General features: G+C 30.3%; 2 protein-coding genes and 2 long non-coding RNA genes across 6 annotated transcripts; 2 read left to right on the top strand and 2 right to left on the bottom strand.

Annotated features, from left to right (window-relative positions):
* Positions 1-2,328: 2,328 nt before the first annotated feature.
* On the bottom strand, positions 2,329-4,206 carry LOC25484750 (proline-rich protein 3). Of its 2 annotated transcripts, none has more exons than XM_039829819.1 (2): positions 2,939-4,206; positions 2,329-2,770 (listed from the first exon to the last, which is right to left on the bottom strand). In XM_039829819.1, the coding sequence occupies exons 1-2, from the start codon at positions 3,930-3,932 to the stop codon at positions 2,403-2,405; spliced, it is 1,362 nt and encodes a 453-aa protein (XP_039685753.1). In that variant the 5' UTR covers positions 3,933-4,206; the 3' UTR covers positions 2,329-2,402. The 2 variants fall into 2 exon arrangements, with proteins under 2 accessions (XP_039685753.1, XP_039685754.1); XM_039829820.1 differs by having other exon boundaries at positions 2,329-2,752; positions 2,939-4,205.
* Positions 2,503-4,986, top strand: LOC112417104 (uncharacterized). Its single transcript, XR_003007615.1, has 2 exons — positions 2,503-2,588; positions 4,216-4,986. It is a non-coding gene; the product is annotated as an uncharacterized lncRNA (long non-coding RNA).
* Positions 4,987-7,397: 2,411 nt separating this feature from the next.
* LOC120577906 (uncharacterized) lies at positions 7,398-8,323 on the top strand. 2 transcript variants are annotated; one of them, XR_005643841.1, is made up of 2 exons: positions 7,398-7,712; positions 7,848-8,323. It is a non-coding gene; the product is annotated as an uncharacterized lncRNA (long non-coding RNA). The 2 variants fall into 2 exon arrangements; XR_005643840.1 differs by having other exon boundaries at positions 7,398-7,751.
* Positions 8,324-13,136: 4,813 nt separating this feature from the next.
* On the bottom strand, positions 13,137-14,644 carry LOC11420016 (ethylene-responsive transcription factor RAP2-12). Its single transcript, XM_003591426.4, has 2 exons — positions 14,262-14,644; positions 13,137-14,126 (listed from the first exon to the last, which is right to left on the bottom strand). Exons 1-2 carry the CDS (start codon positions 14,440-14,442, stop codon positions 13,390-13,392), a joined length of 918 nt encoding a protein of 305 aa, XP_003591474.1. The 5' UTR covers positions 14,443-14,644; the 3' UTR covers positions 13,137-13,389.
* Positions 14,645-14,877: the final 233 nt, after the last annotated feature.

Below are 14,877 nucleotides of genomic sequence, written 5' to 3'. Positions count from 1 at the left end.
TTTCATTTGTAGAGTGTTGTTTCCTTGCAAGAAAATACATGACTAGAGATCATTCACCTACCTAGTGAGTGGAGAACATGTATTGCTATCTAAAAACACACACTTAGAGCATATTTGGTCACTTATTAAATTACTAACTTTGAATTTTTCATCAATGCACACGTCCCTACAATAATAATAATAATAATTATAAGATGTAGGATATGACATGGATGCACGATAAAACCCTGAATTGCATGTCCTAAATAATTATTGGATTAAATCTTCTTTTTTCTATGAATATTGGATCATATCTCTACTACATGGCCAGCTAGCTAACATATATTTTCAACCATTCAACGTATAGTAAACAAGCGGTTAATGACTCTATCAAAAAAAACAATCGTTTAGAAGAATTTGAGTTTGATTATTGAGCAAAACAATTCCTTAAATAAAACTCCAAATTACTATGACTATTTAGCGTAATAGAAATATAAGCAACTTGAATTCACTTTTGTAATTTGACACCATAAATTAAGAATAATTAATTCCGAGTTATTCATCTCACAACACCTAATTTAAATTTAACTCATTTTAAGCCCGATACACATTTTATTCTTTTGTGAAAAAAATGCGATTGCAAATTTTTACATGGTAAAAAATCATAATTAAAATTATATTTGATGAAATTGGAATACAAATCATTAACCTTCTTGAGATTGATATCTCCCTCGGATTGGGAAAAGAGATTAAAGAAGTTAAAGTTTCAAGATTCAAATTGAGAAGACTCATAAGAAGTGTCAATTTATTATCAAAACTTGACTATATAATCTCAAGAGATATATTTTAAATCTTATTTGGGACTATTGTAAAATGGTTAGCACTGCTATTAATAATAATTTTCTCTTCTCCAATTTTTTTTAAGATAACTTAGAACGCGACAATATAAGAAGATACAAGGCGAATACTTTAAATGTATATCGCACTATGATTTTCGTCAAAAACAAAACTAATCAATCTCTGTGAGTTTAGTTGGTAGAGACATTGCATAATTTATGTAGTGGACCGGGGTTCGAACCTCGGACACCCCACTTCTCTGCATTTAATTATGTGCTCCAACCACTAAGCTACTAAACAAAACAAAACAAAACAAAAAAAAAAACTAATCACACATCCCTTTTTCAAAATTGAGATGTATTGCTTTCTTGCATTTCGTGTGAGATAACCTTCATAATATTTAGAGTACTCGGTTATCATTAAACTTTTTTTTAAAGACAGAAATTATACGAGTTAAAAAGGTATGCACTATCAATGTGAATTAGTTTTACAATAACATTCAATAAAAATTCACTACTTTGCAATTCATGGTCAGTCCAAGGGAGTCGTGCCAAAGAAACCTCCCTAAATCTCAAACCTATTGTCTTAATTAAACCAATGATATTAATTGATGCCAGTCAATTCGGTAAAAGAAAGATAAAGGACTAAAATGAATAAAAAAGACGATAAAAGATCATAACAAACATTTTGTAAATTATAGAGAGAATAAAAAGTATACTTTAGCCTTGGTATTATATCTCAATTCTCTCTGGTTTTTGGCAAAAGGCGACATAAAATAATGTAACACGAAGTTTATATTTGTTTCTCACAACCAACTTAAAATGTAACACAATATTGCGTTGATGATAAAAATGTTAAGATGAATGTTTATCTCAATTCTCAACCGGATTGAACCATATTATTTTAATCCAGTTGAAAAATCGTCCTAAAAAATTTCATATATTAAAACGGAAGATCTTACACCGGTTAAGAAATAGACTTATGACCTTAAAAACATGTTAAAAATCAGTTTTTGTACTAGTAGCAAGTTGAGATGTTGAAGCATTTGGAAGTTTCTCATATGATTCTTTTTTAAATAAAAAAACTGCCATTACTATGCATTCTTTATAAAACTAGATCCTACACTTGTATTATTCACAAGTCAGTTACATTATATTAATGACATGTATTACCATAATATTTATCGATATATGTGACTGATATCGATAAATATTACTATAATAATACATGTCATAAATATTGAGATGTACCAATAAAGTGTAGAGTTTTGAATTTAATAATTCTAAGATCAAAGTCCTCAACGTTGTTGTTTGAATAATTTTATGTTTAAATCAGGGTTAAATCAACAATTAATTAAAAGTGAATGTTCTCAGCTCACCCAAAAAAAAAAAACAAAAATAGGCAAGTGTATATACAGAAATATGAAGAAATAAATAAAGTTTTTGACTCATGACAAACCTTGATTTTATTTATATATCAAATTATCAATTACATACGAATTAAGTCCACAAATTAACAAATAAAAAATATAGTCAAGAATCCATTCTTCTTTATATTTGTAGCCATACATAGAATTTTATTCCACTCTATTTGACAAACCAATGGTCATGCACATTAAGGATTGGTTTAGCTTGAGAGGTGTAGAAGAAAGGTGGCAAAGAGTACAATCTAAAATTATTTTCAAGAAGACGATAAGAAGAAAGAGGAGCACCACTAATCCCATGGTTCACATTGGTGGGAACTTTACAAATATTTAATGGAGAACTCTCTAGGTATGCTTTGCACTCATTAATCTTCAATTTTGATCCAAGCTTTGCATGTGACAATGTAGCAAAATAATAACCTTTACCATTTGTTGCATGACTGAATACTGATATAGGGTTTGTCTCATTTCCAAGCTCATTCACACATCTACATGTAACTCGTGCCACAGCCCCTGCACCCCTCACACATGCTAAATATATAACTAATAATATATCATCAATTTAAAGTTCAAACTAATATAAATTAATTGGTTTTAATTTCATACATGCAAGACATAGAAAATGTAGCAAAAAAAAATTAGCGAGATAGGTTTTTGTTTTGCATTTCACTTTTTTTTATTAGATCAATGAAAATTTACCTTGAATTGGGTAATAATTTGAGCCTGATTTACAGAAAACTATTCCTTGGACACCGATGGATGTGGGAAGTTGCACTTTGTAGCTTTCTTTTGTTTTGAGAACTTCATAATATGGTTTTGTGGGGTTTAAATTATAATCTGGTTCAAGTTTGGATTTCTCAATCGCTGGAATATAGCCATAATTTTGTTTAGGTTTTGGTAATTTATATTCTGATTTTGTGTGATTTGATTTGTAAACTGCTTCGGACTTGGGTTTCTCAATCTTTAGGGTTGGACCACATCCATAATATGTTTTAGGTTTGGGAACATCATAGTCTGGGTTTGTGGTATTTGGTGTGTAAACTACTTCGGACTTAGGTTTCTCAATTTTTTCTGGGGTTGGAACATATCCATAAAAAAATTTGGGTTTTGGAACTTCATAATATGAGTTTGTGGTGTTTGATGTGTAAACTGCATCGGATTTGGGTTTCCCGTTCTTTGGGGTTGGAGTATAAGCAAAATGAGTTTTGGGTTTGGGAACTTCATTGTTTGATTTTGTGTGGTTTAGTTTGTAGACCGCTTCTGATATAGGTTTCTCGATCTTTGGTAATGGACCATACCCATAATTTGTTTCAGGTTTGGGATTTTCATCGTTCGATTTTTCGAGATGTTGATTGGAATCTGTTTCAAGTTCAAAATTCTCTATTTTTGGAACCATACCATATTTATCATTTATTTTAGGTTTGCGAACTTTATAGTTTGGTTCCGTGAAATTTACTTTATAATCTATATCGGCTTTGGGTTTCTCAATCTCTAGAGTTGGATTATACTCATAACCTATTTTAGGTTTGGAAACATCATAGTTTGGTTTTGTAGAATATGGTTTGTTATCTACTTCAAATTTAGGCTTCTCAACGTTTGGTGTTGGACCATAATCAGCTGCATTGGCAATAACTAGTAATGAAAAAAGAAGAAGAATAAAGGTGGTGAAGATGGATCTAAGATAAGCCATCATAAAATAGTTTCTTTGTTTGTTTTAGGAAATGGGTAGTGAACAAGTGCTTATAAGTAGTGTTGAGGTACAAAGTCCAAGAATACCATGACTATTTATAGAGCATAATGTTTGTATAACGTAAATACATAATGTATTTGGATGATGGACGATGTTAAATGGTTGCATGTTGTGGCTTATGTACGATTTTCTTCAAGCATAAGTGTTGTACTTTTTTCCTCTAGATCTATCTATCTATCTATCTGTTGCAATTGCCTACACTCAACAATCTTTTCCTTCATGCAAGTTTATGCTACCTCGCAAGCTTCTTCAACACACTACATGGAAATTTGTCAATTGAGAAAGAAAGAAAAGAAAGATAAGCCAACAATGCTTAACTATAAAGTTACAAAGGTTTCTCTCACAATCTTTTCTCATCTTAATATTGTACACCTTCATTACTATTTTAAGAAGGGTTTCAATAGGTGTCAATCAATTAAACATATATCTCTCCCAAAACAAAACAACTTCAACAATCAAAAACATTTTTAAAAAGTCAAGGGAAGTTACAAAGGTTCCTCACAAGCTTCTTCAATACACGTACGACATAAAACTTACTAATTCAGGAATAAAGTCAAGGAAACAATTAATGCACAAATGTAAAGTTACAAAGGCACCTCTCTCTCACTCTTCTCTCATCTTAAGATTATACAATACACCTTCAATATTGTTGTAAGACTAGTTTTGATGGGTGTCAATCACCAAAGCATATATTGGCACGTCATATTAAGCAGCATTTTATTTGCATGATCCCAAACAAAAAACTTTAAAAAAAGTTTTTTACTTTCTTCCCAATCTTCATTCATGGTTATCCTTATGTCATAAGTTTCTTCAACACACTACATAAAAATTTGACAATTTAGGATAAAAGTCAAGGCAACAATCCCCATCTGTATGTAAAGTTAGAGGTTTCTCAATTCTCTTACATTGTTCTATTATCTTTCCCATACTCACCTTATCACATATTGATAATTCTTCATCAGTCAATATTTTTAGAGTGAATTTTAAGTAGTTTTCATTGTTCTATTCTCGATTTTCAGATTTTCATTTTGATTTTAAGACTTAGCCTTACACTATAGAAGTTAAAGAGGATTGATACAATACAAGAACTAGATGACTTTTGAAGCCTAAAAAAATCTATGAATAAAAGGAACTCGCATAGTAGAAAGATCAAAGTGCAACGCAGCATGCACTCATGTGAATTTATAGCACAACATTTGTGTTCAAAATTGGCGTACGAAGGAAAGAATGTTGCAACGCGCCAAGGCCGGGCACTATAGTGCATTTGATGAGTTACGATCCTCTCCATTTCTCAAAAGAAATGGAGGTGTCCATTACTATAGTCTTAAAACAAATAAATGATATAAATGCACATTTAACTCGCATTTGAGACACTAATATATACCATGCACTCGCCGTTCTCCGAATTGACTTCCTTTGAAGAGATTTTAGGAGTAATTCTTATAACTCTCTTTTTATGTTTAGTCAAACATTATGAGTAGATAATTTTTCCAATTGTTACGGATAAGTAGATATATATGACAACCCTTGTGTTATGATTTGAATTATGTCTATTGAGGTATTTTAATTTGAATCTCTCAGCTTAAAAATCGTTATCTGTTGGTCCCTTAAAACTTACTCCGTCCATCCATTGTTAGCTCAGAATATGGAACATGCACTGCAACATAATTGACATCTAGTAACCCATGAAAAATGTTACTAAATCAAGAAAAATGTTACTAATTAAAATTAGTCACATTTATACAATTGTTAGGCAAAGCACATGCTACTAAAGAGCTTCAGTTACATTTTTATAGTATTATCAGTAACATTTAAAAAGTGTCGCAAAATGTTACATTATTGTAACACTTTTTGTATCACCGGTAACACTAAAAAAAATGTTACATTTATAATTTTTGGGGTTAAATATGTTTTTTATCCTTATAAATATGTCAACTTTTCGTTTTAGTCCCTTTAAAAAATTTCTTCAACTTTTAGTCCCTCAAAAAAATTTCATCTTCACTTTTGGTTCATCCTTTAAAGTAAACTCATATATATAATTCATATTTTTGAATAAAATTTTGCATAAAAATTCAAAATATTATAAGAATCTCACCCAAAAAAAATTAGATTTTTTTTGACAAAACATGAATTTAATATGGATTTTTATATTTTTGACAGTTAAAAATTCATATTTAATTTGTGTTTTATTAAAAAAATTATTTTTTTGGCAATTTATTTTATAATATTCTACACATTTTCATTAAAAAAATACAAAAATTAACTTAAAATTAGGGACCAAAAGTAGTGATTGAAAATTTTATAGGGACTAAAAGTTGAAGGAAAATTTTAGAAGGACTAAACGAAAAGTTGGTATATTTATAGGGACCAAAAACATATTTAACCCTAATTTTTGAGAAGTTGTAAAAAAGTGTCGCAAAATTGTCCAGACTAAAAAATTGTGAATCTATCAAAAAAATGTTACTAATTGAAATAGATTAGAAAAAAGTGGATTATCTATAGGAGTTTTTTTACTCAATCCACCACATTGAATCTAGAGATTACATAAGTGTTTTTACATGATCCAAGCAAATCAAAATACTACATTTTGATCAAAATTTAGATCAATGAAATAAGATATCCTAACTAAACCTAGTAACAATCACTTTTTCCACCAAAAATTAAAATAAAATAAAAAAAAACATTAGCCATGAGGGATCTAAGCAAAGCTAATGCAACAAAAATCTGCTTGGCTTGCAACACCATTTTTCATAGCTTCCTTGGAAACAACAAAAGTCTTCTAGCTACAAGTATTTAGAAGGAATGTGAGAACAAAAACAAAATAAAAGTAAATTTGAGGTATAAATAATTGTACCAAATCCAACAATCACTGAAATAATGAGATATAAGATGGAGCAGAATTTTCCTTTACTAAAGATGAAGCAGCCAACAAAATCCTATTGATTTAAGTGTTGCTACTTTCTGAACAGAGGAATTAAAGGAAGGACATCCTCTTATATTGTTATATTCCCTGAGAATAAAATCAATCCTACCATATCCTAAGCAAAAAAAAAAAATCATATAGATTCACAATTACCACACAACATAACATACAAGCTACTCAAATAGTGAACAAATATAGAAACCAATCAAAAAGGAAAAGCATGATCAAATCAAACACCTTTGTAGAGATGAACAGGACAACACAAGAATCATGTTAAACATTTTTTCAACAATAACAACACTCACTCATAAGACTTCCTACACATTAATAACTCAAAAAACAAACTCATTGCGAGCCACCTTACCATTAACCCCCTACCATATGTCTTTTCCACATAGTTGGCAATTGGCATGTTTGACCATCTAACTCTGATATTATAAAGGTTTACTTATATCTTCTCTTTTCTACTTCCTTTTGTTTTTTATTTATTTATTTTCTTAGTTCTTACCATTTTTATTGACATTTTTTACTTCTCTCATTCTTTCTCATTTATGTGTTCAATATGAGTTTTATTCTTTTTCGAGGGCTTATATTTTTTCTGTCTTATGTTTTTTTATGTTTCCAGTTTCAAATTGTTGTAAAAGAGGACATTTTTAATGTGAATATTTTTTTTTTCTCATTTGAATTTTTAATTAACTTTGCTTTCACAAATATGATTCCTCTTTTCGTCTTGGTACTTGCAACTTTGAAAGGATGTTTGCTCGTGTATTGTGTTCGTGGGGAACATGTTGCACTTAGAGGTAGTCAAATTTTTTCATTTTTTCATTAACTACATCAAGGTATTCTAATAGGTGTTTATCTCTTACCTGAAACTCTCTTTAGACTTGGGAATTTATGCATATTTTTATTTCCTTTGCTTTCTTGTCTTCATTTAGATTGTCCATGAAAGCTTCGTGTTAATCAGCTTGATTATTGGTCGTGGTAAAGAACAACCCTAAGAATACTTCAACGATGAGTCTTTACTCATTTTCTATAATTATCCCTACGCCATTTCCTTTGGAGTTGTATGATCCATCGATTAAGATGATCAATTTGTATGTCTTCTCTTCGGGAGAAGTGTTCATTTGTGCTACGAAATCTATAAGCATATGCATTGTTAGTGCCTTCTTAGCTTCAAACTTGATGTAAAGCTCAAATAACTTCAAGAACTATTTCATCATTTGGCTTATCACATCTCATCGAAAAAGGATTTTCCTTATCAGTTGGTCTATTCACACTATGATTGTATGTGCTAGGAAGTTACTTCGAAGTCTCCTAGCCTCCAATACGAGGCGACCTTTTCAATAATCTGGTAATGTATTTCAAGCTTTTGTAATGCTTTTCTCATGAAGTACACACTAGTTTTTTTGTCCTCTTTTGTTTCTCTTATGAGAGCAACACTTACGAATTCAAAAGCTACAGACAAATACAAATATGAAATCTCCCCTTCCTCTGGTTGAGAAAATGTTGGTGGTTGGAACAATGCTTTCTTGAGATGAGTGAGTGCAACTTCACATTCATCTTTCCATTCTAATTTAACCTATTTTCTTAATTAGTAACTTAAATAAGGGCAAAGCGTGTTGAGCTAATATGAGACAAATCGCTAGAGCGTTGTCAACATCACATTAATTAAGGGTTTAAATTGATTTATTAGAGTATGGTGTTGGGCTTTCCATGAATGCTTTGCGCTTGTCCGAATTTTCTTTGATTCCTTGTCCTATTAAAAATTAAAACCAAGGGATTTTACAGTTTTTTTTCTAAAGCCTCCACTTTCTTGAGAAATTTCTTCCTACAACTTTTGCAGAAAGGTCGATTCTAGTGAAGTTTATTGTAGTCCATGCAAACATGTGACTAGTTGTACCTTCACCAAATCAGGCATGCTAGTTTCTGTTTTGACGTTCTTCACAATGTCTTCTCCCTAAGGTACTAGCATGAAGTCTCCATTTGGAATTAGTTGAAGAATTTATTTCTCCAAACGGTCTTTCTTTTTATGTTTTTTGAGGTATAACTTGTTGAAATCAGAATCAAGTGAGAGAAGTAAGAAGTTTATATATTTTTTCTTGAAAGTGAGAGAAGTGTGTTGAAATTTCATTATAAAGGAAGTGGAAATTTTTGGTGTGGTTAAAATTAGTAATAGCAAAGCCATATACTATGACATCTTGGTAATTCTTAATTATGTCAATCATGTATTATTTATGTGCTTCATTATGTATGACATGTATTAGTTTTCCATCTGACAAGTGTGGTTGTACTTTACTATGCTGACTTTCATATCGTTGGACTCTAATACATGGTTAATGTTTGATCGTTTAAAGGAACATATATGGTTGTATACCGTCAAAACTTAGCTAATATGCTCCACAATTCAGTGATAATGCAGTCACTTTTAAGGATAAGAAAAAAAATATATAAATTTTCAAGTTCATGAGGCATTTTGCACATAAGTACAAAACTTCAGGGGGGTATTTGCAAAACGTCATGTTAACTAACATAAAAATTTGACGGAGGGGGTAAATTGGTCAACGTTGTGCAATTTCAGGGGGGTAATTGAAGTTTTGTTAATTTCTGAGGGGTAATTGATGAAACTTACAATTTCAGGAGGATAATCGACTATTTACTCTAATATGAATACATGATGTTGGTTGAAGCCTTGTTTGTTGATTTTTTTTATTTTTTTTTATAGAGAGAGTGGATGATGAGAGTGTAGATGATGATTTGTTTTGGGGTTGGTTGAATTTGATGATGAAGATACTTTTAAGTTATGAAGATGAAGATTATTTTTAATCTTTAAATTTCTTTTAAAAATAATGACATTTTATTTAATTATTAAAAAAAACTTAACCAAAAATAAATTTTAAAAACTAAAATCAATTACATAGTCAAACGTGTTAGTTTTGCGTTTTTGCCTAGTTAGATGCCACGAGGGGCTAAAATTAAAGAATTTTTATATGATAAGGGAGAATCTAAAAATAAGATTTTACAAGAGGATAAACAAAAAATCGTTCAAATAACCGAGTATAAACATTATTTAACCCTTAATATTATTAGTTTTTTTCTTTCTAATTTATATATTAATTTTTTTGGGTCAACCCATCAACTTGCCTAATTAACAAATTACATATTTTTCTTGAGATTTCTCAACAAAAATATATATATTATTCTTGAGTTTTACTGTTGGTGACACACCAATTAATCGTGACATGTCAATATTGACTAAGTTATTACAAAAATAACAAGTTGTTTTTTTAATAATTAAATATGTTGAGTTTTTATAAAATTATGACTTATTAAGTTCGTTAGTCTCTACATTAATTTCCTTCAATTCTAGATTGGTAAAATTGAATTTTTAATAATTTAATTTAATTTTAATTAACGATTTGATCTTTTATCTTTTTTATTTTAATTTTGTCTTTTTGGACCATTTACATATGAATTTTCATACTTCAAATTACTGGGTTCATTTTTTTATGGCTTTTCAATATTCTAATCTATGGTTTTCATCTATGTTTGCATAAGAATATTAGATTTGAGGCTTAAAAATTTATATGAAAATGGACCTAAAATATAAAGGATTAAATTGTTATCTGAAATTAAATTAAATGACTAAAAGTGTAATTTTCTCATTTTAGACACTATTTTAAAAACGGTATTAAAAAAACAAGTGTTTTTGTAACAAGATAGTTTTTTTCCTTCTGCAAATTGATGTTTATTCATAAAATATTGTCACCTTGACCCTCTTTCCATCTAAGTCACTTAAAAAGTGATTATACGAAAAAGTTAATTTGTTGCATAATAAAATTAAAGGAATAATTTATTACAAAACAATAATTTAAAGAATCACATTTCCTAAAAAAAAAATAATTAAAGGATCACACTACTTATTTTACTTATTCTAAACTCTAGAAAGATTTTATTATTTTTGTTGGTTTAGGAAGAATGGCCAAGTATGGTAAGTCGTATCCACTCCGTCCTTAATTATAAATCTCATTTAAAAAAAAGTACAGTCTTTAAATATAAATCCGTATATAAATTATTATTTGCATTTATTATTTTTTCCGTATATATGTATCTCTAATTAATACTATTAATTTATATTAGAATATAGAAAACCAAATTAAATACACATATAAATAAAGAACAACAATTTAGTAAAATTTAGACACGAATTTAAGACATTAACTACATTATATCTGTTCAAAATATGTACACCATCTGATCACTATTACTCCCTCCGTCCCTAATTATAAGACCCTTTTGAGAATTTTTTTTGTCCCTTTTTATAAGATCCCTTTGTTATTTCCAACTACATTAATTATTTCTTTACATACACGCCCCTATTTATTATACATCTTTTTCTTCAATCAGCAATAAGTAACATATGAAAAACATAAACTAACTCTCTCTCTTAAGGATAAAATTGTAAAAACAATAGTGATTACAAACAACTTTAATACAAATATCCGCTTTCTTAATTCCCGTGATTTTAGCAAAAGGGTCTTATAATTAGGGACGGAGGGAGTATAAACAAAAATCAATATTTTAGATTCATTTATTAAATGAAGTATGTGGTCTATAATAAAGATCATATACATCATTAATTGAATAAATAAAAAATGTAGTTCTTTGTTTAAAATAATGACCCTTTAAATTCAAATTCATTAGGAGACAATTACAAGCGTCACTAATATCCCTTTAATTAATAAAAAAGAGAAATATTAACATCTATCTTTAAACATATGTTATAGTGCTAAAAATAGAAATTAGACATTGAAAATGTGTCAATTATTTTAAAAAAGATTAAAGATTAATTTGGTTTGATAAATATTTACTCTTAATGTAACCCTTAATATGTGTCCTAAATATTCTAAATTTATGTTTTTGAAAGGTTATTTTCTCAAATTTGTTTTTGCATGAACTTATTTAATTAATTAATTTTGTTGAATGTGTCACGTGGTCCGTGAGTTGGTGGTAGGATGAGACAGTGCCTAACTATCATCTGGTCCGTGAGTTAGAACAAGTATTTTGAACCCGTAGGCGCCCACTGAGTACGGCGTCGGTTGTTTTCCTAAGAAAGAGAAACTTCAAATCCGCCAACTTTATAACACAAAACCAGCTGCGTGCGCCACTGGATTGGATTCTTCCTTTGCCTTTTTCAATTATTATTACTTCTTTTTTAACCATATTCCCATTTTGCATCACATCCCTATCTATCATTTCCCCATTCAATGGCAGTTACGTTAACCACTTTATAGCCAATGATAATAATTATTATTTTCAGGGAAAAACCTTCTTTTTAACTAATACATAGAAGAAAATGCTTCACGAGAATGTCATTAACATTAACACATAAATCAATTTAATTATTTTCTTTCTCCTTATTTCACATATTTTTATGTTTAAAATAATGGTATTGTAACGTGTTACACTTAAATTGTCTAATGTCATATGATATCATGTCGCGCAAGTGTAATATGAAAAAATAATAGAATTCATAACTCAATTATCAGAAACATTGTACTATATCGGGGTTGGCTTTGAACTCTAAAATTTTTCACTTAACAAGTGAATTTTTAATTATTAGACAATTTAATAAGAAAAAAATTATGCCCTTACCCTGTTTCATCACACCTAAGAATTTGTTTTAGACAAACTTAAGAAAAACTTATTTGACAAGAACACTATGCAAAACGATTTATGAAAAAAAGAAAAAAGAATTTGACTTGATAAATAATAAAAAACACAAATTTCATTCATTTTTCAAGATATGCAACAAGGGGTTCTTGCTAAGCATAATTTGGTTTTATAGTTCATATTTTGAAGTTTGAAGGCAATCCTACGTAAATATTGTCTGCAGGTACCTAATATGTGAGACTAATCTCTTATGCTAAACTCCTATTTGAGGAGTATCAGTTGCTAAATGTGAGAGGCTAGTTCCTTATGCTAAATGGTTGAAAATTGAAATACCAACACGCATAAAATAAAAAACACCAACACAGTCTCTGTCTTCAAAAAAAAGGAAGATAGAACGCAGTTTGATTACACTTTAATTTAGTTTAAAAGTAATTGATAAAAAAAAAAAAAAAAATTAAAATTAAAAAAGTATTCTCAGTTGATGAGTTAAAATCCGATGTTAAACGCAGCCATAATCCGATGTTGAAACGAAAACATAATCAACAAAATTTGTATTGGAATTGAAACATTGTTAATTTCATTTGGTTAAACACCAAAAAATTACAATTGAACAAAACTTGACATAACCCTACTAATTAACTCAAAAATAGATAAACTAGAGAATCGAAATTCAAAGTAGCCAAATTTACAATTCCATCCATACTAAATGCAAAATAGAGATAACCGAATAATAAGAATGGGAAAAATTCTGTCTTCACAGAAGCTTCACAGAAGAAACCGAAGCATGAAAAACAGTTATTGTTACCATCAATCAAAGCTCCATAAATCTCCAACCACATGTTCCTGAACATTATTAGGTGGCATCACTGATTGTCCATCATAGTAAATCTGATAAAACTTCATGTAATCCTCGTATGCCAACAATTCATCAGACAATTCTTGTACCTCATTTTTTGCTAATTCAGCTTCAGCTTGTTCAACAACATGTGTTTCTTGTTCTACCACTTTCTCTTTCTCTTTTTCATGTTCATTCACAACACCACCAAAATAACCGAATTCATTCTGATTGGAACCACCATTGAACTCCATCACAGAAAAACCAACCTCTGAAACTGAACCAGACCCAAATAAAGAATTCTCATCACCACCAGAACCAGTATTGATAGCATGAATTGTGTCAGTTTGGTTCAGATCATAACCAAATTCCAAGTTCAGATTCTTCTGATAGTGTTGTTGATGATATAGAGGAAGCTTCTGTGGTCGAATCGGTGGAGGATTATTATTGTAGCGACGAGTAGCATGAATGGTATATTCATCATCTTCGTTAGGAAAATTAACCTTAGCTTTTTTGCCACGGATTTTTCGAGCTTCTTTGTCGTAAGCTCTAGCAGCTTCTTCAGCAGTGTTGAATGTACCAAGCCAAACACGAACTCCTTTTCTTGGATCACGAATCTCTGCAGCCCATTTTCCCCATGGACGCTGTCGAATTCCTCTATAGAGATTCTTCCTCTGTTTTTTCAGTGGCTTCTCAACTCGTTCATTAACTGTTCAAATGAAAAACCCAAATAAGAAAAATCTCTAACAAATACAAAACAACTTACTAGTCGGTGCTTGAACTAGATATGAGTTAAGAAAAATGAAAAGGGTATTAGGACTAGAAAAAGAAAATAGTAACTCACCTTTGGGAGGCTGTGATCTTTTGAGAGTGCTGGGTGGTTGTTGATCAGCAGCAGTATGAGAAAAACCGAAGTTTGAGGAGTCAATCTGTTGGCCAAATGAGTTAGGCCAGAGCTCCGAGGCGGTGAGACGGCGGCCGTCACGGCGAGGAATGAAGTCAGCGATGATAGCACCACCACACATTCTTTGATGATGATGAGTATTGCTTGATGTATCAGCTAGCCAAGGAGAGGTTTTGGAGGGTGAAATGGTGTTATGAAAAGGCAATGAAAGAATAGAGTATTATGATTGATATGAGAGGTTGAGTGGGTTATTATTGAGGAAGAAAAATTGTTGTGTTGTGAATTTTGTTTTTCTTGTGTTTGAGTGAGAATGACACAAAGATGTGGATAGATTTGGAGGGTATTTGTAGTTGTAAAAAAATGGGAGGGTTTAAAGGAGAATGCGTGACAGCAGTGACATGAACCTTCCTGGATTTACCCCTACGCCGCCAAAAATATAGTTTGCATTGCCTTTTACTTTTGCTTTGCTGACTAAACTCTAGAAGTCTTAGCTTGCGTTGTTGGTTAGCAAATAATAATGCTTCACAATCAGGATATCTATGGAATAATTGTGGGT

This window comes from Medicago truncatula, chromosome 1, assembly GCF_003473485.1.
Source record: "Medicago truncatula cultivar Jemalong A17 chromosome 1, MtrunA17r5.0-ANR, whole genome shotgun sequence".
Taxonomy (NCBI): Eukaryota; Viridiplantae; Streptophyta; class Magnoliopsida; order Fabales; family Fabaceae; genus Medicago; species Medicago truncatula.
This window is presented reverse-complemented; position numbering and strand designations above follow the sequence as displayed.